This window comes from Thermobia domestica, chromosome 16, assembly GCF_964235325.1.
Source record: "Thermobia domestica chromosome 16, izTheDome1.hap1.1, whole genome shotgun sequence".
NCBI lineage: Eukaryota > Metazoa > Arthropoda > Insecta > Zygentoma > Lepismatidae > Thermobia > Thermobia domestica.
Genome location: NC_137469.1, coordinates 107,542,283 through 107,570,200, shown reverse-complemented (window position 1 = coordinate 107,570,200; position 27,918 = coordinate 107,542,283). Strand labels below are relative to the sequence as shown.

General features: G+C 36.1%; 1 protein-coding gene across 1 annotated transcript in view; it reads right to left on the bottom strand.

Annotated features, from left to right (window-relative positions):
- Nucleotides 1–9,914: 9,914 nt before the first annotated feature.
- Nucleotides 9,915–27,918, bottom strand: part of LOC145672563 (sodium channel protein Nach-like) — a 32,419-nt gene continuing 14,415 nt past the window's right edge. Inside the window, exons 2-7 of the mRNA XM_081741721.1 lie at nucleotides 27,154–27,328; nucleotides 19,971–20,139; nucleotides 18,246–18,391; nucleotides 12,574–12,691; nucleotides 11,550–11,826; nucleotides 9,915–9,919 (exon numbers count right to left, since the gene is read on the bottom strand). Of these exons, the coding sequence (XP_081597847.1) occupies nucleotides 9,915–9,919; nucleotides 11,550–11,826; nucleotides 12,574–12,691; nucleotides 18,246–18,391; nucleotides 19,971–20,139; nucleotides 27,154–27,328 (890 nt within the window). The remainder of the gene's footprint in view (nucleotides 9,920–11,549; nucleotides 11,827–12,573; nucleotides 12,692–18,245; nucleotides 18,392–19,970; nucleotides 20,140–27,153; nucleotides 27,329–27,918) is intronic.

Here is a 27,918-nt window from a genome sequence, read left to right as displayed (position 1 = left end):
GAAGATAGTAGTACTTGGAACTACACAAAGGATTTAGCTCGAATTGGCTCGACTCGACTGGAAACTCGATCCGAATTCGAGTCGAGTTGGGGGAAATTTTTCGAGCCGAGATCTCGAGTCGAACTCAAAGATGTCTGCTTCGAGTCGAGTCGAGTCGAGTTTTAAAGAAAACTCGCTCGAACTCGCTCGTGCTCATTCCTATTGTATGCATGACGGGCATATAGAGTTCTTTGAGGGGGATAGAATCATAAACATAATATATTTAAAAAATACTTAGTTTCACGGCTTTCTTCCCAGGGGGGGAAAGGGATGGTAGGTATCCAGCATTTCTTATAAGTACCTTATTTGAAATATGTAAAAAAGTAACAAGTGGACAATACAATATACACACATCTTCTTATCTTCAGTTTTAATTGCTGATTTCAATTGCAATTAACAATTACAATTAACAATTACAAGTTTCAATTGTCAATTGCAATTAACAATTGAATGTTTCAATTGCACCCTTTGCAATTGGCAATTAACAATTAAAAGTTTCAATTGCCTGGTGACCAATTAACAATTAACAATTGACGAAAATTTAATTGCAAATTTTATGATTGAATTCAATTGCAATTGAAATTAATTGTCAATTAAAAATTGAAATCAATTGCAATTGATTTTCAGAGCAATTACTTTCAATTGATTGATCAATTGCAATTGATTTCAATTGATTTTGCCCAACACTGGACTGAAGCTGCCGCTTAACTAACAGTCATCAACTGAATCCTCGGTGAATCTGCTAACAATCATCAATTCGTGTAAATGGAAAGAAGTCACGACGTCAATGTGCCCAGGAGAATTTTCGAATCGAATAGACTATTGCTGTAGAATCAAGTCATGCAACACTGTCTTCATGTCTCCATTCACTATCTTGAACTCACGTTCAAAGTAATATAATGTAATTGTAGTTGTGCGGATATTTTTTCAAGTTGAAGATTTGACTGAAGAGTGTGAATTACAAATGCTTTTCTCCGTCAGTTGACGTAATCAATACTGGTGCCGTGGTTGCTGTTATTATGATCAGAATCAGAAAATTTACTTTCTCATACCTCGGATCTGGAGGCGGAACTGCTAAAATAACCAACAATATTTGTGAATGTGTCGCAGAAACTCCTCACGACGTTTGAAGATTTTTTTGAGTATCTGCATGAATCTTTTTGTGAAAGAACATTGACTGGAATAAGAATTCTTTAAGCCTTCAGACGAGAGACAAAGCAACATATGATATTCCGAGAGGCACATCTTTCTCACCGAAATCAATGACAACTTTCTGCAGCGTCTTGCCTTAGGATGAATTAGTAGTCATATCATAAATGTAATCGCCAACTATATATCAGAAGAGAGAGTTTATCATATTTGCTTCATGTTCAAGTTGTTGGAGGGATAGCTATGGAGTTATTACAGTGTAGAGGCATTTCGAGAAATAAACCTGGGTCAGCTGACATACCCGTTCTCGTTTAAAATTGGGATTAAAGGTTATTGGGACTGAGAGCTTAGGAATCCTGAAAACTATAGATTCGACACTTATGTCGGTCGTTGTTGCTTACACACTGCTCCACAAAACTTAAGCAACCCGAGAGAACGTGGAGTAAGTGATATGTGGGGCTCATTTAAGACTGATAGGAGGCATGTACATACAAAAATACGCAAAGGCAAGGCCAGGGCCCGCTATAGCACGTGCGTAGCACCGTTGCAACTGCGGTGAACAAATTTTGCCACAAAACATTCACGACAGCCCAGTTGTGTCCGAGGCCGCAAGCAGTGAATTGGTGGTTCTTATGATTAATATCAAGCGTAGACACCTTGGAATAGCTGGCAAACAAAATTTGAGTGACGTTAGCCGCGGAAGAATAATTGGGCGATAGGAACTAGGGTGATCCCAGGTGGACGTGGCGCAGGAATTCAATGAGAACAAATTTGGTGTCAAGGCTGTGGAGTTGCTTCCAAAATGGACATAAAGTCAGTAGACGTCATGGAGGAGATCGTTCGAGAGAGAAGTTGGCCCCGATGACCAGTTTCAGACATTTGTTACCGGACGTGACCGTCAAGGGTCATGGTTTCAACTGGTAAATTGTTTGTTTCAGGCGACGGGACGCGTTAGTCGTCAAACTGTGCATCGGCAGCTCAGTACATCAAAGCTGTGTCTCAGGAGGCCTATGTTGTGTGTGGAATCAAAACAGGAGCACAAACGTGCGCGTCATATTTGTCAGGAATATTTTACAGAGGAGGAACACCAGTGGGTGCGCGTTATGTTCTCCGATGAGTTTCGATACAGTCTGTTTTACTCTGGTTGGACATTAGTGTGGAAAGAGCCAGGAACACGCTATTACCTAAACTTCATTACTGAACGGCCATCCTTTGCCGCTGGTTCCGTCATGGTGTGCGGTGGGATCATGATGGATGGGAAAATGGACCCTGATATTGTGGAACACGGCACTTTGACGACACAATGGTATCGGGATTAAATTATCCATACACATGTGCAGAATTTTCGCTGAGCATTTGATTCGGACTTCCTGTTCATGGATGACAAACCTCGCCCATATCGTGCACATCTGGTGTCAGAGTATCTGCAGAGGGAAGTCATCACGCGCATTGCAAAGCCTGCATACTCGCCGCACCTGATTCCTATCGAGCATGTGCGGGATGCTCTTACAATTGTTAGGTGGCGAATAGCACAGCTCAATATTCCACCATGCGCTCTTCCTGAACTGCGAATAGCTCTCCTTGAGGATTAGCGTCATCTGCTTCAAGAATTGATCAACACTTTGATTTGCTGCATGAAGGTCAGATGTCGTACCTGTGTATCTGTTCGTGGTGGTCACCCGCCATATTGACTGCCTATGTCCTTTCACAATCCAGTTTTACATGTCGAGGTGTCGTGGTTATCAACTTCCTGGCCACCCTGTACATCTTAAATGTATATTGTCCTTCATTTGTGTTGCATTGTGCATCTGTACTATTTTTCTGGTGATTATACTTGGTGCAGTGATCGTGTCGTTTTATTTTCTGCTACTTACTTCGAGTTGCTTAAGTTTTGTGGTGCAGTGTATATAATCATCTACTTCCTACTCTCCTAGGATTGCTAGGGTCTTATTCCCAATGTATTTGTTTTCAGATTATAAGTAATATGTTCAAGCAAGTTTAGTAAATTGCTGCAGGTTTTACACATTTATGCTGAAATATACACAAACCTAGACTGGTGCACCGCTTTTGATGATTTCTGGTACACAAGTGAACCCTTGCCTAACTTAGGTTTTTTAGCACATTTTCGCTATAGAGGAAGAGAGGAGATATGCAAAAATATGTTTGACGGCTAACTCCTCCTAGACTGCTCAACCATTATTGATGACTTTTAGTACATTAGTGGACCCTGGTCTGAGTTAGATTTTTTGGCACATTTTCGCTATAGAGGGAGAGAGAACATATGAAAAAATATGCTTGATGGCTAACTCCCCCTAGACTGCTGAACCGATTTTGATGATTTTTGATACATTAGTGGACCCTTCTCTGAGTTGGGTTTATAGCACATTTTCGATAAGAGAAAGAGACATGTAAAAATATTACAAGACGATTGATATTAGTCTCCAATCCATATTTTACGAAGTTTCTGAAATGAATAGTAACACTCTTGATGCCGTTTAAGTTATCGCCTATGTATATCCGAAGGACAAGGGAAGGGGTTCAAATACTTTCCATAAACTTATCTCGTGCGAAGTTTGAGCATTATAGCTAGTTACACAATATACTCCAACTATAAATATGATTTAAATGTTATACCACACAATTCGTCGATCTCCCGTGACACAGAAGGATTGAAATGAAGAATTCAGGATTAAGAAAAAACTCAGGATATAAATTTAATATATACGCGGGAGGTTCAATAGTTATTGTTCCCGGCATATTTAAAATACTTGAGCTGGGATAGCTGATGGGAGATATTGTAGCCTAATGTCTTAGATGCATATATGCTAAATTTCAGAACCATAGCTGCTATATTAATATTCTTTTTTGTCGTTTCAGGGGTGAGAGGTGACACCTAGCTTAAAAAATGGGGAAAAACGAAGAACGAGCTGTACCTTCAGTAAAAGTACCTCCAGTAAAAGGGGTTAAGCCCAAAGCTGATTCATGAGGACATGATAAGTGTGTTGGGTGATGGCTTTCCTTCCTATCAGGTGGTAAAGAACTGGTGCTGTGACTTCCGTTGCGGGAGGGAAAGCTGTCAACAGGCCCCTGGTACGGGTCCTCCAACAACAGCGGCACCCCAGAAAACATTTATGCTGTGCATGATACGATTATAGCAGACAGACGAATCACGGTGCTACAGTTAGCAGACATCATGCACATCTCTGTAGGCTCAGTGGAAACCATTGTGTATGAACACTTGGGATTCAGAAAGGGGTCAGCGCGATGGATACCGAAAATGTTCTCTTGAAAATCAGAAAGACAGAGTTCGATGTTCAAGGGTTGGTTTGGAGGTTATGGGGGAAGACCTAAAACACTTCTTTGATTTATTTGTGACAGTGGATGAGACGTAGCTCCACCACTATGATCCCGAGTCCAAACGATAGAGCATGGAGTGGCGGCACAGTAGTTCGCCTCCACCACGCTAGTTTAAGGTGCAAGCATCAGCACACAAGGTTATGGCCACAGTATTTTGGGATGCGAAGGGTGTGCTCCTTGTTGACTACATGGAAGTTGGACACACTATCACGGGGCCTATTATACAGTCCTAATCCCTGAGTTACGCGAAGCAATCAAGGAAAAACGGCGCCGGATGTTGCAGCGAACAGTGCTGTTTCACCAAGATAATGCTCCGGCCCACAAAAGCCATCTCACTGGTGCCGCAATCTATGCGGCTGTTTTTGATGTGTTGGAACATCCTCCCTACTCGCCCAACCTCGCCCCTAGTGACTTTCATTTGTTCCCTAAGTTGAAGGAGCACCTCAAGCAGAAGAAGCTTCACTCAATTGCAACTGTTATTGAAGTTGTGGAGCAATGGCTGACGGCTCAGCCAGAGACTTTCTTTGAAGCTGGCATAGTGGCTTTACAGCATAGGTGGAAGAAGTACATTACTATGAAAGGAGACTTTTCGGAAAAATAATACTCCTTATAGGTCAGAGACAATAATTATTAAACCACCCTCTAAAACGAGACGAGAAGTGAGTCCTCGTGAATCGAGACAAGAATTTTTCCAGAATCGAGGCAAAACGATACTTCTACAAAATTTACAAGACGAAACGAGGAACTATTAAGTATGTCTTGTCTCGTCTCGTGAGCAAAAGTAATTATAAGTTAATGGTGTCCATTATTCTTGCTGGAATATTCAAGTATTCAATTCAAGATGTGACATTATTCGTTAAGAACAATAATATGAATCTAGTTGCTTGAAATTTATCATCTAGAAGAACCGATCTCATTAAGATGAGAATGTACACTTTACGTTAAATACACTCCTACGAGCAGTCGATTCCGAATCTCTCTTACGCAGAATCGAAAATACAATCACGTTGTGTGTGTGTCATCATTTAATAAAATGTAAATTTTAGAGTGAACTCAAATTTTCTTACATATATTTACAAACACCTTAGTTTGCAAGCAGGTAAGGCTCCCCCAATAACCCACATGAACTAAAACATTTTGAATGAGATCGCTAGGTGTGACACGACCGCATTCACGGGGATCTAAGAGGTCCGCCCGCTAAATTTTTACTGCCCCCATAGAATTTTCAGAACAGACTTACAAATGAACTATAATATGGTTGGATCGACCCCCCTAACTTCTACCGGGCCCCCTCTACATTTTTAGGCTGGTTACCGGCCTTGTGTGATACCTCAAACAAAGGCCTTGCACCACGTAAAGGAATAGTGAATATTATTATTGCTTAGTTTGATCCGAGTAAGAACTACCGACGAGAAATGTATTTCCTGTAGCAAACATTTATCCCAGGACTCTTCAAGTGGACTTACGTAGAGATTGCACTAGTGAGAGTAGCAGCTAAAACTGCACTTATGCGCGAATGTGGATTAATACAAGTACCTTAATTTACAAGCAAGAACAGGTGGGTACTCTCGAGGGCTATATTAGGGAGGATCTTACACATGGAAGAAGGCCCAACGAAAGTTTACCGACCTATCCAGCTGATGGTTTTACAATTTAACAGTAATGCTGTTCCAATGATAGGAATGCAGTGAAAAGAAATAAAGAAATATTGAATAAGAAACTGAATTTCTACTTACTACTGAAATCCTTCAGACACACAAAATCCTTTTCAATGCATTCAGGAACACCTGAAAGAAGGCAGTAATTGTATATAACTTTAGTGAACAAGATGCAGTGGGAATGTTTCGGTAACTCAATACAGCTTTGAACATGTAGTTGTGATATGATTTGTGAAAGACGAATATCGTAAATACAGATTTTATGAAAGCATTCTACGTCGCTTTATTCTATTATTATTATTAGTATTAGATACACCGAATTATCATTTTGATTTTCTTACGGATCAAAGTTCTAGATATTTTACTCAGAGGTGGAAAATATGTCAATATTTCTCGATAGAAAGGGGATAGTACTAAGTACCAGATTTTAAAGGTTCTCGCAAAAGATAATGACACAGGTTAGGATTTATATTTAATTGCAGTAACTAAACAAGACGAACAGTTACCAGAATAAATAGGTGTTCAAACCTGTATCTGTCTTTTTCTCAATAACTTTCGAACTATTTAAGTAATTAGAAAACATTCAATATTATACAAAGAATTACTTCATCTTAACATCAAATAAAAGTGAAATAAAATTGGTGGATTTATTGTAAGAATAGAATCTATTTTTGCTGGTGACTCTACAAGTAATCGTGGATTAAAGTTGACATATTTAAACTTAATGTAGAGCTCCATCAACATCTGCAGTATTTAATTTGGACTTACCTGACCAAGACCTTTTTTCTAAATTACAATTACTACTACTACTACTACTCATAATAAAAATAATAAACATTGCTAGAAAATGGTTAACACATGCTTGTCAAGCCCAAGCAACTAAAAATCAAATAATTTATCCAAAGGTAAAAGAAGCTGTATCTTTGGAAAGAGTTTAAATAGGAAGTAATAACTATATATGGATATTATGTAAGTATAAGCCAGATTGAAATTAATATTACATACAATGAAGTTCCGGGAAAGAATTATTGAGAGACAAATTCGCCAACAGAAGATAAGCAGTTCGGATTTACGACAGCGAGGAATAACATATACAGTTTTTGCAGTTACACAAATTTATGATAGAATATTGAGAGGAAAAGAATCAACTGCATTTAATATTATCGACTTCAAGAAGGCTTATGACTAGACAGAAGCAAAATATGAAGAAGAAAAATAAGAAAATATAAAAATTAAAAGTCTGAAATGTGAGAAAACATGACTTTAGTAATAGACTATCTAACTATGAACTTTATATATCAAATTATATTTGTTACGTATTCAGCAATTTTTATAAAACAGAATATAATAATAACATTCCGAGGGGTGGAAGTAGAAGCTGCTAATATATACATGAAACCAGTAGTGAAAACTATAAGATGAACTGAGAGATCAAAAGCAATATACAAATTGTATGAATACAGTTCGGAAGCGAAGAGGATAACAAAAGTTGGATATGTGGGACCGATCAAGATGGAAAGAATCTCAGAAATCTAAGAACATTGTAAAATAAAAAGTATGTAAGTATTTAGTACTATTCCCATATGAACAAACATCGTGTGCGTTGATTTTCTCGGGGTTCTACAGTTTCCTCCCACTTTCCTCATTCCAGCTTTTCATTCATTGTTATCATGACATAACCGTCGGGCGTAAAACTAAAAGCTTTCATTTTATTTTTTCATATACAGAATTCTTAGATCAAGAACACGGATCCAGAGCTTGTAGAGGAGCAATAGGAAGAACACAGGCGGTCTAAACCTCTGTAAGGACTGCTATACGTTACGAAGTAAATCCTAGGAAATATTTTAGGATTTATCTTAAGACAAATGCTACGACATATCTCGTAGGAAATCCTGTCCTTTTGTGCCATACAACTGAAGATTTTTCCTGTTTTACATCCCCGAAGAGGTGCCAGGTCTCCAGGGGCGGATTGAAATTTCTGGCGCCCCTAGGCACTCTGACATAAAGCGCCCTCTCCCGAACATACACTAAAGAAAGCACTTCTCATAAAACATCAGCACATCTCATGTTTAAAATATATACTTACCAGTACATCAAAACTCCGTTCATCACATTACATAAAACAAACATTATGACTCTTTGAATCTTAGGTTACAGTTTACATCTTTACATGTCATAATATGGAAGGTAACACTTTCTTTTTACCTTTAAACATCAACAGTTACTGGAAATAGTACGATAGAGTAAAATACTTCTTCCTGGCTTTAGCGTCTGCAAATATAATCTAACAACTGGTTCAAAATCTTTCTTAACAGTTCGCTTTCAATACAAATTTTACTAAGAGCTGAAATTTTTTTGTTGAGCATTCCGGGCCGTAAATGATTGTTAATGCCTTTAACACAGAATATCTTTCTCCTGAACAGTTCGAAGTTGGCGTAGATACAAACATTCGTAGGCAAATGTCTACATTGGGAAAGATGGTTTCAAGTTTCTTTGTTCGAATGTACTTCAACATTTCAAATGCAGTTTTGATGGATACACCACTCACTTTCATGTGAGCTCTGAAATGAATACATTCATTCGAAAACATTCAAAAACATTCATTCCATCATTTAAGTCAACTTTGTAATGGAGAACCAATGCGTTCGCTTTTGCTCTTATGGTTTCAGAGTTCACACTATCCAGTTTTGAGAGGAAATTAAATTTTTCATTTATCATGTTGTATGCCTTTTTGCTTCTGCGCAATTCAGAGATGAAGGAATCCACAATTGCGATAAATGTCTTCACACGAAATCGTTCTCTTTATGTAAACATGCTCTCCCTCTTCCGTTTCATCAGGAGCAGTTTTCCTACTTTTCCTCCGTCCCTTGTTATGCAGACATTCCTGATATCCACTTATGTTCTTTGTTCCTCTTCGTATGCATCGAACTCCGTAGAACAAGCTGCAAATATTCTTCCAATCCTGCAGTTACTTCTGTTGCTTCACTCACATGAATAACTGTTGCTTGTAGTTTTTTATTGGCTGCATCGAATCGCTCCATGCTCATTGCTAAGATAGTACACATCAATGCCGACTCTGTTGTAGTTTTTGCCAGTAATCATCAGCATTACTACGAGTTTGTGGTTTTTCATTGTTGTCACTCGCAATTTGCTTCAGAGCTACACAAATTTCACTGTAGATTGTGGAAATTGCTTTACACGCATCTACCCTTGCTGACCAATGAGTTGCTGATTCGCTTTTCAAGATAGTTGATTCTGGCTTCAAATATTTTCGTAGAACTGCCCATCTTCTGTCTGAGACTGAGAAGTTACATAGGTTCTGCAGTGAACCAAAGAAGGAAATAGCGTCAAGACAAAACTCATCGGCAAAAGTTCCTACAAGATTTAGGGAATGCGCAGAACAATGTATTTCTGACAAAGGACTAACATCTTTAGTTCTTGCCTGTAATCCAGCGTAAGCTCCTGGCATGTTGTTAGCATTATCGTTGCTTTGTCCCCACAGGTTTTATATCAAGTCCAAGATTTAGAATTTCTGTTCTCTAGCAGATTTAGAATTTAGTTCTTTAATCTGCTAGAGAATAGAAAGGAAGAGAATACGACGTGCGTGTGGGCGCCTCAGCAAATGAAATCGGTGCCTCGGTCCCTTATTGCCACCAAAACTGCACAGCGCTTTTAAAAAATAAAGTGTAAGTGTAACATTAGATTAGTGCTTTATTCTAAAATTATAAAATAAGCCTATCAAGTGATTTTTGTAAACAAAGACCGATTTCTCGATAACTGATTTTTAAATATTTTTTTCTTAGGCACCCCTCCAGTGCTCTCGCCCTAGGCACATGCTTACCGTGCCTCTGCTTTAATTTGCCACTGTAGGTCTCACAACGCGTACTCGGCTAGCAATATTTTCTAGTGCCTTCTGCCCTGCATGTCTGTTGTATAATGTTGACTTCGTATTATATAAAAATGTATACTCCTCGTATGCACTAATAAGTGCGCAAATAGAATCTTTGGTGGCGGGGGGAAAACAAGTATATTTTCACTTTCTTCCAATTGCTGTCAGTTAAACGGAAATCTTTCAAATTTTCTTTTCGAAATAGAGTGTGGTCTTGCGATCTGATGCCATACAAGTTGAGATTTTTACTCTAAAAAATCGTAAGAAATTTCCTAGGATTTATATCGTAGTGGGATGAAAATGATCGGAAACAAAAGAATAAGAAACACCGTTTATTATAACCATGTCATGTTGGTTATCTAAAAGAGCATTAGCCTGGCCCCGATTTAATCTCCCGATGAATTTGTCCGAACTTGAGTGCAAGCGATAGCTTCCGATGCGTAGAACACGGCTGTGAAGGAACCAGAGTGTTCAGATGCACCGTTCCTGCGAAATCGCGTTCCAAAGGTGAGATGCCACGAGATGGCGCCTGTACCGAGGCGCAGCTGCGAGATCGCCTCTTTACGCCCCGGGAGTATTTGTATAAAGTGTGAAGCTAACGCGTTATAGTGGTCACAGACATAATTCTGTATTATATTAAACTAGTTGATCAAGCTTGTTGTTTCTATCTTGGCGTTCAGATTGATTTCAGAGACTTCAACGTTGCTGAACCCATTCTGGTTAAGGCAAAAACGAAGTCGAGATATTGCAATCGAATCGGCCACCACATATTTGTGCTGACGGACAAGGTGAAGGCAAGTAGAGTGGCAATCATTGCCTAGTTCTGTACGTGTTGGTGTATGATTGGTTGTTCATACGTAGCTACCAGTACTTGGTACTGCTCTTACGGCCACAACCATAAGTTTATTGTGTTCGGTCATCTATTGTCCAACGTTTCTCTTCGCATTGATAATGCTTCCGATGATGAGATGTTTCTGATTTTCATAAACTAAAGTGCCACGTCGATCTTAATCTCGATGCTGGCACCATCTCGTGACATCCCACACCTTTGGAACGCGATATCTCAGGAACGGTGCATCTGACCACTTTGGTTCCTTCACAGGCGTGTTCTACGCATCGGAAGCTATCGATTGGAATCACGTTCGGACAAATTCATGGGGAGATGAAATTGAGGCTAAACTTGGCCGCACTTCTTCAGGGATTTACGTATTTCAAATGACATTTTGATGATAAATTATCTGCACCTGTTACAGTTATCAATGATTTAAAACACAGCTTGACCCAACTGTAAAACAATATTGAAAAGCAAATAAGCTGTTTTGTCGTTAATAAAATTTACAACGTTTATTTAATTTGTATATAACAATACTCGAGTAATACAGCTAAACTGCTAATCTAGTACAGAAACTTAATATGAACAAGCATGCATCTACAGTAAAAAAATCGTAAACACTTACCAACTCTAGGATAAAAATAAGGGGTACAGTGACAGTTATCACGCAGAAATCGTAGGCGACAGTCAAAGAAACAATTTTCTATCGTATATTTCGAAATTGTAATGTTAGATTCATCACGGAACTTGCATCTTCTTCTTTCGATATCGACACCCCGGACTTCGTTTGTGCTCCAGACTTCGAAGGCTGTGATTTTTATGCTTGTGGTTTTCTTGAAGGCGATGGGAACGAAGCATCCATATGTGACATCAGGAAAACTTTCCGGTTGATGAACATATATCTACGGATTAAGTAAATAGTAACATATTTTAAAAAAAATGAAAACCAGATGTTGAAACACAAGAAATTTGCTTTGATAGGACGAACACAAATATTGATATTGTATCGTAAGAGCAAATTATGCTAAAAAAAAGATTTTTTTAGAGCATTGTTATTTTCTCATTTCTGGTGTTACCCACCATGAGTCCGACTTCTCAAGTTACACCTAACAAATGTCTAACGGTACTCTCATAAAAAAATGTAACTAGTTTCAATATTTATTTACAGGTTCTCCAGATAAGAATGATAAGTGTCTTACAAAAGTAAGCAAACTTAAAAAATAATATTGAATGTAAACACACCCTTATATTTAAAATTACATACTCACAATAATATTCTCTTACCATTTTTAAAAATTTCGCTGACCAGAAAGTCAATATTAAAAGCCTCTAAAAAGTCCAGAATAGACTCTTTTGTATTTATTTAAGGCGAAGCACGTTGTAGAACACAACATATTAAGACGCTTCTTGCACAGAAATGCACTGCTGATAAATATTTCCGTGATTAATTGTATATTTCTAGCAAAAAATTTAGCTCTGGACGCCTCTGCAAGAGCTTCTCACGAATGACATATCATCAGTTACTATCAGATTCTTTCCATTTTCTTCGCAACCTACCATTTTATAGATCCTAGATATGGAATTAATTTCATGTTTTCTTAAGTTGTCAGAGCATGTAAAGCTTAAGGTGAAAATGAAGTTTCACTTACTTGAAAGCCTTTTGGTCTTTCGTCTCCATCTAGCATATCTGATGTTATATTATTGAAAAATAATTCCACCCCTGTTGTTGTTCCAGCAGCGTTATCTCTGTTAAGATCTTCCATGGTTCTAAAATAACAATCAACAACAATAAATACATAATAATTGTTCAATATTTAAAACATTAAATTAAAATCGATAATGGGTATGTCCATGGTAACTCACGTTACGTAATGACGTATATTTTGAAGGATACTAACCACAATAAACTTAAAAGCTCCGTTTTTTGAAAAGGAAAGCTGTCATATTTATACAGATAATTACCAAATATCGTCATTTTATATGATACAGCAAACCTAGGAGAAAAGAAAATACTATAGTAACTCACGTTACAATTTTTTCCCTACATTCAGAACCTGTGATTTTTTTAGTACATTTTCTTTTGTTCTGTCATAGCTATGTGCATGAAATTACTATGTAAGATAGGGACACACATAATTTAATTATGATAAAAATATTAATTTTTTATTTACATTTTATGACTACTTATTTTAGTGGAATATGCACAGAGTCGGGTAACTCACGTTACATTTGTCAACGGTCTTTTATTATTAAGTATAAGCAACATACATTTATAATAATTTGAAATAAGCACAGTTTAATTAAGTTGAACATTGGACTTTACTTTAAGAAAAGGTTTCATCAGTTATATGAAAGTTTACTTGGGATTCCGACAGAAAAAAGTAAGACCTATGTAATAATAAATAAGGCTTCTATAATATAATCAACATTAAAACTTAGTAGATGAAAGGTAACCTACGGGAAAAATAAGAAAATAGTAATTCTCTGAAAAAAGTTTAATGATGACACATACAAAAAAGACTACATACAACTATATTTTTTAATCAAAAGAACAACTTGACTAAAAGTTATAACAATATTTCTTTCATGAATTTTTGTCCCTATTTCCGTGGACATACCCAAATGTGTTTAAAAGAGTAGTTCGGTAAGGGTAAATATTAGAGAAATGAAATTTTGTAGGTAGAGTCATTGGTCTTTTGGGAATATATGATCTATTTGCTTTAGTGCACTGCGTCCTTCTTTGTTTTCATGACATGATTGTACTTCGTAAAGCTTTCAGGTATGATCCTTGTATACAAGTTTTTCACACAGAATGAGCTCGTCATAATCTTGAAACTGTTTCTTACGCAGATAAGCATTCAATCGTTCAAATAGATAGAAATCCGGACTGTACGAAGGTTGTGGCAATTTGCAGAAGATCCTCACATGTGTTCTTCCTGATTTGCGTCATCTTCCTTGTGAAGGATCGTGAAACCGAGCGAGCACAACTTTTCCTGTATTACAATGGTTGGGTTAGCGATAAGAAAGACCCTTTTGGAATACCTTTGTGTTCTAGGATTTATCTCGTGATAATGATGCGTCTATCTTTTTCGATGAGTTCCTCAGTGACTGATGCGTTTCCATCGGTTGTGACGGTTTACGATCTACCCGACTTTCGTAGTTCGTGGATGCTGCAAACACCACACCAAATCATCTGAACCTATGGACACATATTTGTTCAATGTATTAAATTGTCCTCACAGGCTGGTAATGTCTTACTGTAAATCGATGTTACTGAGTTATCTCCGGATTTGTGCAGGAATTTGATCATTTCACGTTGTAGACAAATTTGATCATTGCATATTGGCTTAGTAGGATGTCACGTTGCCATCCATGGTGACATAAGGGCTTAAATGAAACAATAAGAAATAAAAATTAGAGAAGTTAGGTGGTAAAGGACCAAGGCTTCTGCTTAGAAAATGCCACTGTTTAACGTTACCGAGCTATGGTTGATAATGCATTACTTTTTGTATAAATTAGAAATGGCTCCAGAGTATTGACGTCGACAATATTTTACAGTTAATCCTATTCTTCAATTCCTTACATACTCTTCTTCCATATGGAATTGCTCCAAATGCATGACCTATTCCTATCCTTATATGCATGATTACATATATACACACACAGTGCATTCCACAAATAACACTAAGGCCCGTCTCCTAAAGAAACCAAAGCAGATAGAAACATGCAACCTTTGTAATCTTCAAGGGACATAAAAGACAACTATATGCTGATAAGAAGAATCCACAATGAGGGGGAGGTCCTCCCGTAACCCCTTGGGCCCCTCATGGTGATTTTCCTTATCAGCATTATGTTGTCTTTTAAGTCCCTTGAAGGTTAAAAAATGTTTCATGTTTCTATCCGCCTTGCTTTCTTCAGGAGACAGGCTTTAGTATTATTCATAGAATGCACTGTATAATTCCAGACCTTTACATTCAAAGGTAAACAAAATAAACTTTCACTCTTCTAAATTGGAATGTACTGAACTCTGCATGTGAACAAGATGTACATATTCCGTGTAGCACGAAAATTATATTTACCACATTTCGTGGATATTTGTTCAGCAGTTCAAAAGAAGCGTATAGTAATTTTTCCTATAGGTTTCCGTACCTAAGTTATAAATTAAGATCTGAAAGCAATCGTATAATTTGTGAAATATTTTAAGATATATATATATATATATATATATATATATATATATATATATATATATATATATAATGTGCGTTTTGCTGAATGAAGGGTTGATCAGAAACGTGAAGATTACAAAACAGCCAACAAAAAAGGCTCGAGTTCTCGTAAATTCGTATGTTGAGAAGAATGAAGAAGGATAGTTGACTAGAATGATAAACCAGGAAGGAGTATTGGAAATAATCGGGGAAACAAATATAACTATAAATAATAAAAATATGTTAGAATTCCATTTCTTTTCAAAAAATTGCCCTGAGTAATGCAACTGGAGGAAGAAAGACTAGGGTAAAAATACTACTATTAATGGATGGTATTAATCTCTTAATATTGGACTAAGGAATAAGTTGGTCAAGTGCTATATTTAAACTATTGGACTGCATGGTTCCTAGGTTTGGACACTACGGAAGCTAGAGAAGAAATATTTAGAAAACTTCGAAATGTGGAGAGAGACGGAGAAGATAAAATGAACAGAGAGAGTAACGTACGAAGATGTTTTAAGACGGATAGGAGAGAGGAAGACGCTTTTAACCAGCATTGTCCATAGGAAGGCCAATTGGATTGGACACATCTTGCTAGGAAATTATCTTTTTCATACCGCTATAGAAGGGAAGTGAGGAATATTAATAAGAACACAATTGATTGATGATTTGAAAAATAGAAGAAAATAATTGGGAATTAAAAGATAAAGCAGAAGATCGAGAAAGTGGGAAGAAACATTTCCAAACCTAAACCTAATAATAAAGAAAGAATTCATTAGTCCCAGAACCTGCCAACAGGCAGAATACATATTATTGTTATTATTATTATTATTATTATTATTATTATTATTATTATTAACTTCCTATTTCAGGACGCGGAGGTCAGTTGAAAACTATGGTGAATGTTTGTACAAACGGCCTGATGGCAGAAGCTTGTAATGAATAACATTGCTAAATGTAGGAAATCGGAACCAACTTCATCTTATTTCAAGTAGCTTCCAAATTGGCTTCCTTGTTTATACATAAATTTAAGTCTGTAGATATTTAGTGTTCTTGTTGTCCTTTTCAATTTTAACTTATCTTGTACGCCCACGATACTTTTACAACATATCTGTATTATTACAGAAAATATATACAGGGTGGTGCAGAAGTCAGTTAATGACGAAATGACCTTTATACTACAATAGCTGTTTTTCAACCGCCATTGAGCCACCAGAAGGGAACCTTGTGAGATGTCAAAACGGGAATAAGACAAAGTTGAACGTCGCCTCCTCCCCATACGATTTACAGACTCCTTCGTTCAATCATTGTGGAGTTGTGTGCTTGGAAACATTTTGATTGCGAGCGAAGCGAACGCCAGATATGATGTAATTCGATTGTTCCAGGAATAAGGCATAATACAGCAAGAATTCATCGTTGAGTGAGAAAGGATCACAGTGTAAACTTTAAAGTATTGGATATGCGGCAAGTTTAAAGAAGGGAACTGTATCATTGAGAACTGTACGCGTGACTGCTGCAGAGAGTTTAAAGAAGGGAACTTTATAAATGTGTGCACAGCTGTGTGCACGACTGTGCACAGAGTTTAAAGAACAACGATAGTGAAAACTATAGCGCATACGACCTTACTAAGCACATGATTCATATCGAGGTTCGTGTAAAGCATACATTGCGATTTCTAAAACTATCTGTTGAATTCTCTGAAATTTCAAGATCAGCGCTTGAAGAAATCGAATTGCACTTCGCAAGCGCTTCTGTTGCACTCGATATGTTTTAAAGTTTGCTACTAAACAACGAATGAATGGCAGTTTGTACATCGGTGTGTAGGTGGGCGACGTTCACCCAATAATTTTGTATTGTCCCTGTTTCGTCATTTCACGTTATTTTCTTCAGCCAACAACCGTAATATTGAAAACACAGAAACAGCCCTTGTATTGTACACCACTAGCGTGCGCAGGACATTGGGAAAGTGGGTGCCAGATCTAAAGTATCACCATATGGAATGCCGTCCTCCCCCCTTTCCCCTAAGAAAAGATAGCATCATTGCACCCGACGCTGCGTTGGAGACGCATGACACACATGCAGACGGGAAATAATTTACACGCAATCTCTTCTCAGTTTGTAATAATTCTACATAAAAAAAAGTTTGTCTAATAGGGGTGCCAAGGCACCCATGGCACCCACGCTGCGCACGCCTATGTTGTACACGTATAATTAATGTTCGTGTTAAGTGATATATTTGAGCAATAAGATTGGTCACATTGTTTGTGCACTCGTTATTCTTTTGTCAACAGTTATGGCATAAGTTTGTTGTGCTGTGATGAGTTCGTTAGCACAAGCTAATGTCTCGTTCTGTGACATTTTGAAAACTGCAATGGTAAATTTATACACAACATATTATCGCATAAAAATGCTTCAATTCACAAAATGCAACCAAAATAGAGAAAGGTTTTCATGACAAGTAGTTTCTTGATGCGCGTTCACCAATACAACAACAGTTGTCGAAATAGAAATATAAAAGTTTAACAACGGGAAATGTTGCAGATGCTCAAAGGCCTGAACGGGCCAAGAGTATTTGTACAGAAAAATCAAGATAGTTGGTCACCAAAGTATTTGCAAAAAGAATCTCCTAAGTTAACAAGACAGGCAGAGAGTGAATTGCAAATAAACCATCGGAGTGAATACAGAATGGTACAGTCCGCAGCAAAAATCTGCAACATGAGCATGTAAGTTTATTGTGAAACGACGAAATCTTTTGCTCCAAAATAAGTGTGCAGGGGAGGACGCCGAGGTTCTCCTGGTGTGATTCGCGCCACTTAGACGTTATGTTGATTCCCTGGGTGTAAGGCGTAGTTTCACAATAAACTTACATGCTCATGTTGCAGGTTTTTTGCCGCGGACTGTACATGTCTTTTGTAGTTAAACTTAATTGTATGTATGTGTAAACTGAATTTTGCGCCACACTGTGTAACTATTTGAAATACTAATTGAATTACTTCAGTTAGTTTGCAAAGATATTTTGGTAGCATATTATGTTGATAGAATTCTAGCTGAAAGAATCACATTGAAAGTCTTTGAATGTGATATTAGTATTTGCATGAGATTAAAATAATTACCTGAACTTTGAGTTTTCGGCTGTCATAGAATTGAAGGACAAGCAAAATCCTCCTTCAGATCTCTGTACTTGGAACATCTCACAGCAGTCCTGTAGAACACCTCGCCAAAAGCACATCATAAAGATCTCACTACAGTTTGGCATAACCTGAACAATGATAATTTTATTGTTTACTTACTTTAAGAACTAAAAAAGGATACAATAAAATATACCACTATGTTACTGAATTACAATACCTTCGTAAAATATTTTGTACTTCTATAGATTTTAACCATTTAAATTATAGAGCATAGAGAATATATATAATAAAAGGTGCTGCTAAGTATAGTATATGTATTTCTGAAACTTTTGTTGTTTATCAGTTTGTTGGTATTATAATACAACTGGCAAAAAAGAGTAACTCAAAACTTACGAGCATTAATTGTAATAAAGATTTGTCAGAAGCACAACACTTCCCTAAGGGTGTTGAATACCCTTCGTCATCTTTGTATTTTTTTAGTCCGTTAATCTACAAGGCGCATCCAGAAAGTAACTTCCCCACGCGTCCCATAGCTAGGTATGTTGTGCGAAGCGACTGCATGCACGTGAGAGAGTAAGGTTCTAGCATGGCGCATGCGCCAGCGGAACTTCTCTTGTGCTCTCAATAGCGTCGTGACAGTGGTTGAAGATGGACGTTCCTATACAATAAAAAGCTGCATGCCGCGTCTGAAATGTGAGCAGTGATAAAGTTTATGAATACATAAAGCATAGCGCCGATTGAAATCCATCGTCAGCTGTACCAGTCTATGGGCCTAACGTTATGAGCAAGCAGGTGGTGTGTTGCTGATGTAGACAATTTGCAGCAGGATGCCAAATCGTCATCATAGACGACCTTGTGGATCTTGTTCGGAAACGCATCATGCAGAATCCTCAGAAGATTCGTGTCAGCATCAGCATTTTCAGAATGACGGAGAGGTGGATGAGGTTGCCAAACTGTGGTTCCAATCTCAGGCGACCGAGTTCTATGACACAGGTATAGACAAATTGGTACCACGGTATGACAAACATCTGAATTCCGGTGGTGAATATGTTGAACAATAGCTAAACAGATCCTGTATCTGGTACAATCAGCGGCAAAAAACCTGCAACATAATCATATAAGTTTATTGTGAAATGACGAAGTCTTTTGCTCCAAAATAAGTGTTCACGGGAGGACGCCGAGGTTTATCCTGGCGTGATTCGTGCCACTTAGACGTTATGTTAATTCCCTGTGCTGTTAGGCGTAGTATCACAATAAACTTACATTCTCATGTTGCAGGTTTTTTGCCGCGGATTGTACAATAAATGTTTCCATTCAATTGTTTTGATTCTGTTCAAGGCCTTTGGGGAGGTTACTTTCTGAATGCGCCTCGTATATGGGGATTACTTGTCTATTTTGGTGGAAATGAACAGGAATTACCCATTTAAATACGCATGGCTTCGTGAAAAATATTTTTTGTCATTATAATCAATACCATTTTACGCTGAGATATGTAATAAAGACTGCCATAAAGGAGAAAAATGAGTGAATTGTGTTGCTTTTTCACCTTGATAGATATAAGATAATAGATTTTTATTAAATATTGTGCTCGGATTTCACTTAATTTCCTTGGAAGTATGTACAGCAGTCGAAGTTATATTCTGCTTGTCAAAGATATTTTGTAGTAACTGTATACTATTAGCAAAAGAAAAATGGAAATAGACTTACCCATAACATAAGCTCTGTAATGTTAACATCTGGTACTCCGTTTACATACCAACATCTTTCTTTGGTTCCTAACTTGTCGTACGGCAAATAGTAATAAGGGTATACCATGTGATTGAAGGCATTCATTGTTTCAAGGAATGTAGTAATATTTACCTTGTCCTTCAGATACCTTTTACATTTGAAAATACAAGAAGAACAAATTATATAAATATTCTATTGTGTGAATTAAATATAAAATAATCCATATTTTAATCCATAAATCATATTATGTTTTGAGAATTCTTAAAAACATTATCTATCTCAGAGAATAGAAAATTTAAAAAAAAAAACACTTTAATATTCTTTTATATTTACTTCTCCTAAATGCGTAACTTTTTCTCAAATGAATATGTTGCAAATGCTTCTTAGAGGTAATGGTCTAATATTCTGGAATAGGTTCTCATTTTTCTTTTTAAATTTAACGTCTCTTGATTATGCTCCCGGGTTAGCGGAGACTGTAGTGACGATAATGAACGAAATAGTAGAATGAAGATAGTGGGACGAAATGGGAGAATCCCGAAGGAACCCCACCACACGGTGTATTACCTGTCACAATAAAAAATGCGTGTTTTTCGCGAGATGGCATCATTAGCTCCTTGTAGTAATGGCAGGTGTTAATCTTGGTAAAATAACAAAATATATTACGTTAGCAAATATAGTTTACACAACAATTAATACCAAGCGGTAACAAATAAGGAAACAGAAGAACTCGGTTAAGTTTCATACAAGATAAATTATATATATAAAGACACGTGAATGTTTAATGGCGGAGTGGGTATCGTCCTTGCCGTGGCGAGGTGATAGAAAGGTATGCGTATTTGATTTCATTCTCAAAGTAAGACGAAAAAAAAAACTCTCTCTCGTAAAGCATGCAGATTTTTATTGTGAAAGACAATACAAGGGTGCATTTATGAAAATAATTAATAAATAAAAGGTGCGGATCATCGACCCATTTCTTATATTAGGTCATATCATTCCACATTACTTAAGTATTTATTTATGAAATATTAACAAAATCGCTTCAGTGATTTTCGAGACTAAGCTCACACCCAAGAGCAAATTATCCCGTGTACATGTTTTAATGAGAAATGACTCGTGCCATATTCTAGAGCTGTTAATGAAACATTTAGTTTTGAAATATGAACAAAATAGCCTGAGTTATTTTTCAGAAAATTTCTCTGAAAGAACTTACCTCTAAGTATGAACTCAACTACCCCTTCGGATTTTTTCAAGAGAAATTGTATAATTTTAGGGTTGTTAATGAAATATTGATTTATAAAATTAAAACAAAATCGTTAGAGACGTTTTCGATAAATTCGCGTCCTTTTATTTCCATCCTTTAGTAAATTTCCCTTACTTTACGGGGTAGTATAAAAATTCAGAAAACTCCCTTCGAGAAACTTATAAAATTGTTAAGCTTAAAATTTGGTTCGGGAAAATTGAACGGTATACCTGTAGGCAAATATACGTGGTTTAGAACACACAACGGGACGAAGGCATGCAAAATTCCCTTTTCCGTCGTGTAGGTGACGTAAAATGTGTAAATCTGTTGAAATCTTGAATTCGATTTTTTTCACGTATTGAAGTACTTTCTTCTCTTCTATCGCTCATCAAAAGTAGAAGAGAGATTCAGTTATTCATTTGCTATAGGAACTTTTAATCCTATGTAAAATTAGTAGATCTCAAAGGTTAAAATATGATGTTAAATGGGCGGAGGTTTGGTAATAAAAACAAGCTCAATTCAAGTGATTTACATAAATTTTCCGAAACACGAATAACTTATTTCTAATATTTTAAACTAAGACTTCTGTACAGCAGAGAAAATTTGCTATAATTACGTTTTCAACTTACGTTAAAACTAATGCTAGGAATATTAAGTCAATAAATACTGTATACTGGAAATATGATTATTACAGTATTCTGAAAGAGAAGAAAATCCTTCAGGTACTTTTAATAAACCTTATTTGTTTTCACTGAGAAGAACGACTTCCTGCTAATAATTGAATAATGTGACGAGCCTTTTCTTTTCACAAGGAAAACTTAATTATAATTAAGTCTTCAAAACTTTGTTATCGACAAAGAAATCTTTCATTATACAAATGGTTTTTCGATAACCTGTATGGACACATATTGGATATTGTGCCCAGGCCTTTATCCCACTGTACATTATGGATTAATTTCGTACTTACCTAAAAGTTTTGATTGTTTACCTTTTATAAAATTTACCCGCCTATTACCCGAAACAGGCCATATTTTTTATGCAGTTATTAAAGAACTTCATTATACACTACAATCCCACAGGTATCCATATCTATTAGTGTCAGGGGGGCAAGTGATACCGCACTTAACGTGACCACTAGCGTGAATTTTTATTATTAGGTGTGTTACGCACTGAGACGTTTGGCGTTTATTACAACGAATGCTCATTATCCTCTTTGTTTCTCTACAATCATTATTACAAGTCTCTTAGATCTTTTGGGATTTTTAAGGTAAATTTTAGACTTTCAGTCAAGCAGCTATTGCTTTATTACTATTTGCCCTAGGATCATGGTTTGTACCCCATTTTCTTCAGAATAAGGCAATCTACCAAACGGTGCTTTTGCATGTCCGTATCATATACCTGAAAAGGAAAATTTGAGGAAAATGGAACATATTTCTGAAAAATCCCTTTTTTAAAACTTTAGGCCATCTGGACTGATCCTGTATTAACGTACAGATCTCAAAATTACTTTAAAAAAATACTAACTGGTATGTGCAATACGTATGCAAAATATCAATCTAGTAGCTTTAAAACTAAGGAGGGGAAATATTTATCAATGTGCAATGAATATCCCAAAAATTAACCCAGAAATCTCCAAAAAAAAAGAAAAAGAAAAAAGAAAGAAAAAAGAACATGACGTCTTGACTCCCACCAACTTACAACACATGTGACCTGTTTTGCAATGCATGTACAACTAAACAAAAAACTCCAGCAGTAATAGATGTTAAATTACCGTCTTAAAGTTATAACGACTCACCAAAGGTAGTCGTCAACCTGGTTCGATCGTTGATATATGAATTTCGAGTGGTAGTAATTGTTTGCATGCAAAAATATCTTTAATAATTATATATTATTATTCTCACCTTTTCTATCAAAATTATAAAGTCGATGAACGGTGTCAAAATGGTTTATTAGTTGATACACTTTTATGTATTTTCATTCAAACTGTCATGCACACAGACATGATATTAGGTATCCATAAAAAACAATTACATAGCAACGAACTATCTATATCTCTTACAGATATTAAAAACCTTCTTCTTTTTTTTATTATTAAATTGGCATTCTATTAAGTATAGTGCACATGTATGAGCACTTTCTGCCCAAGGTACAGGTAATTATTAAACTATCCAAAGTATTTCGTTATATAAAATGTCGCCCGACAATTGGACTGAATATAAAAGTCATAAGCGAGCTTGGCTTTTATCTTCAAGAACCACTGGTCCGTTCACAATAATGGTTTTACATTACATATGTCCATCACATTTTGATCGCCCCTCGTATGTATCTTCATTACATATTATAGATATAGATACATTTATAACAAATCTTTCCTTCCATTATCATTTATATTTTATTATAAAAACGTCGTCACTTAATAATCTAATCAATGAAGGGTGCGAAGTCAAAATCGGTAAAAAGGCAACTTACTTTTTAAAACATAAATCTCAATGATTAACAGTTTCAATCATTATTACAAACGGTGATGTTAAGAAAAAAATGTTCGATCTTTCCAGGGCGCATTATATAATAACTACATTAGATGATGTTTTAAAATATACATTGTATCAATAAAGCGTCAGAATATAGATGAATCTTATTCGAGTAATATGTAAGGTAGCGCATAAAGACAGTCGTCGGATAAATAGCTTAATAGAATGAACCTTATTCTTAACATAATCTTTGACAACAAATTCTCAACACAAATCCATATAATATAAATAACCTTTGCTTTTAATCAATTACAAATCGAATTATAATTCTTCACATTAACAAGAGAGAATTAAAATCATTTGAAAATTATCATTGGTTAATGAGAATTAAAGAAAATTAAATTGAATAAAAATAAAATAAATGTTCATGAAAATCTATAGCTGATATGGGTTTAACCCTTACTTCATCAATTGTAGTCAGCTTAAATTCGTATTTGCATATGATTCTAATAAGGTACATTGTACTGCACAATCATGATTAGGTTCCGTACTATTTTGTACATGTATTGCGTCATGATTCTGATTTTGATACGAAGTGCCATCTCTTGAACAGCGATTATATCTATCCACATAATTTGTCATATTCCTGGAATTTCGCCATATCTTTCGATTGTTTTTATGTCTACTTCGATTGGGTGATTTGACATCAGGATTATCACGATTAATTAGGTTAGGCTGATTCCCTACATAACTTTGCCTATTTCGTTCGTTTTGATTGCTAGAATTTACTCGGCTTAGGTTATGTTCCGAATCGTTCACACTACGGATATTTAGATTCCGAACAGGTACAAAATGATCTGAATTATTTTTACTTTTACCTACTCCTGCTTGTTGATTCATAGCATGGTATTGAGTTTCATAGCATTGGACAAGCATCAATAAATGATTGAAACTCATACACTGTGTAGAAAACAAGATCTGTTGTAACTTAAATGGAGCAAATTTCGAATCGATGCTATTATTCTAGATTCCGATTGCAAGGGATTTACAACTTTTAATTCGTTGTATATATTTACAACAAACTCTACAACAGATTTGTGCAAACGAGGATTGAAATGTTGATTTCTAATGGTGGCATCTCGATTTGCAAGCAAAAAGTCATTTTCATAATTCGCGATCAATGCCGCTTTGAATTCCTCATATGTATTGATGTGATCGCGTACTGCTTTAAACCATAAAGAACATGGTGGGAGTAATACATGAGGGATTAATTTCATATATTGTGATCTATCTATACTCATTATATTACATTCGTCTTGAAATTTTTCCAGGAAAGAAGTAGCGTTTTCATTACATTTACCACTGAATTTACTCATAACCCGTATTTCACTCATCTTAACGCTTAACTTTACCTTCCTTTTATCATTCCGTGTACTTCTTGGGTGACAATTCCTATCCATAACATGATATGTCGTTGCACCATCCCTTTTCCGCCCATCTGTACTCTTCGGATGAATTTCTTCCAAAATAATATCCTCATCAGACACAGGTGAAGGCGAAGTCATCTCTGGTGAGTGGGGAAACTCCAAGCGCTCACTACCCATATTATTGTGGTATGTGTTGTCCTTAACCTGTAGCGTCCTAATTTCTTCCTGTAGAATAGCTATCAATTGCGTATTTGCACGTATGTTGTTAGAATTATTGATGACCTGAATCTTTTGCTGTTGAACAGAATATTCTATTACTTCTAAATCCTTTTTTACATCACTGATTTCTTGGCTCAGGTGATTGTGATTATCCTGGCATTCCTCAGATATTCCTTTTAACTTTTCCTCGAACTGCGAGGTGATATCGTTCATCGTCTGGATAATTAATTGTTGCGTTTCATCTGACTTCTGTTCCATTCGTCTGCTTAATTCCTCATATTGCTTGTTAGATTCTTCGGACTTATGCTCTATCGTCTGCTTTAATTCGACCAAATTTTGTTTCATGGCTTCAAAATCGTCCTTTCGACATTGTTCTTGCCGCTGTAAGGCTAGCAAGATTCGTTCTTCGAACGTCATTCCTGGTGCTACACTATGTTCACCGTTATCACCATTATTGGATTCATTTTCCATTGCCTCACCGTTCATTTTTCTTATAATTATTCTACCACTTCTCAGTTTTGTGAAATTTGTATTCATTAACTTTATTACAAAAGTAAATTCACCCTTACTTTGCTTCAGGATATGAATTTATGAAAAGTCCCGGGTGAGGTAAACCAAAATTTTTATAACGACTCACCAAAGGTAGTCGTCAACCTGGTTCGATCGTTGATATATGAATTTCGAGTGGTAGTAATTGTTTGCATGCAAAAATATCTTTAATAATTATATATTATTATTCTCACCTTTTCTATCAAAATTATAAAGTCGATGAACGGTGTCAAAATGGTTTATTAGTTGATACACTTTTATGTATTTTCATTCAAACTGTCATGCACACAGACATGATGATTAGGTATCCATAAAAAAACAATTACATAGCAACGAACTATCTATATCTCTTACAGATATTAAAAACCTTCTTCTTTTTTTTATTATTAAATTGGCATTCTATTAAGTATAGTGCACATGTATGAGCACTTTCTGCCCAAGGTACAGGTAATTATTAAACTATCCAAAGTATTTCGTTATAAAGTAATATATATATATACTCCCTTGCAGTTTCTAACATAGGGTCTGCCAACTTCACGATTTTTTTTTTTGTCGTCGTCGTATTAACGAAATGCCTTTCCTACAAATTAAACACATAAAGTGTAAAGCAGTTGTGCTGGTTAACAGTTGTGAGACTCGATACGTTATTTGACCTTCAAGTATCTTTACTGCATTATCCAAGGAAATTGATAAGGAGAAACAACTACCAGTTTAAACTACAGTTTCAGGGTATTGGTAATATTGATTAATGATGTACATCTCATGAAGAAGGTTCCTCGAAAGAGGCTGAAATAGAATTTTCATTAATTTGTATTTAATGCTTGGCAAAAGCCCCAAAAGTGACCATATATCTGACTTGATACGTTATGTGTAAACAATAGGATTAAAATATAAATATAACCGTTAGAAATTACTTCAAACTCACAGAACAAAAAAAATGTTGTATGAAAATAGATAACTCTCTTCTCTAGTATCTAACTTTGAAAAATTATGGAGAACCCCGAGTGTTCGAAAAAGTTTAAACCCCTTTCTTCATCACTATCAAACTTGAGATGCCTAATTAGGTGTCAAGGTGTCGATATATTGCATCAGTATTTGTCACTCAATACAATAGTTCTTTCTTCCTGGAAAACGATTACTGGAAGCGGACATGTACTTCCTTGTTACCTTATATTATTATTATTATTATTATTATAAATGAATTTAGTTCCTGAGTAAACATCATTTTATACTAGAAATGAGTGCAAAATGTTTACCTGTTATAAAATTGTATCGCCTTTGAGTGCAGAACACGACTGATACTGCAGATTGTTACAGCAGGAAATGGAATTTGATGCAAGGGATAATTTGTATCATCCACTACTTTAATTGTAGGGCTTGATTGGTATTTATCCCAAATATTCTGAATCATATAACTGGCACCAGCAACTCCTAGAACACATACGATGGTCCACATGAGCCTGGAATTGAAAACGTCCTTATCTTGATTCAATTTGTTCAGTTTTGTTGGGGCCTAATTATTAAAACCTATGCCTAAAATTGAAATTATTAGTATAAGTTTCTCATTTGCGGAACGCATGGTATGTATGCCTTTCAGATATAAATAACCTTCACCACTCCACTCCCTGATTCACTTCTCATTCCCGATATCTGAGCATAGAGATTAAGAAATAAACACTTATACCTTCTTCTGAAAGAGAGAGAGTCGCTCTGACGCGTGATTATTACCATACTAAAGAGTTCAACTAACATGTTTCCTACAGTAGTCAGGCCTTTAGTATGACGCTAATCATACGTCAAAAGACTCTGTATAACGCCTCATATGTTTAACCCTGTAGCTGTAAGAATTTCTAACAACAAAGCTAGTTAAACTAAAATTTACTGTTTGTAGGTGTAAGTGGGTACAATTGACTGTTATGTCTGGGTATAACAAACGGTTCTGCGAACTCAAAACATACTTTACCAACCGGTTTTAGCGAACTGGTGCGAACCGAGTATTACTCGGGCTATTACACAAGCTT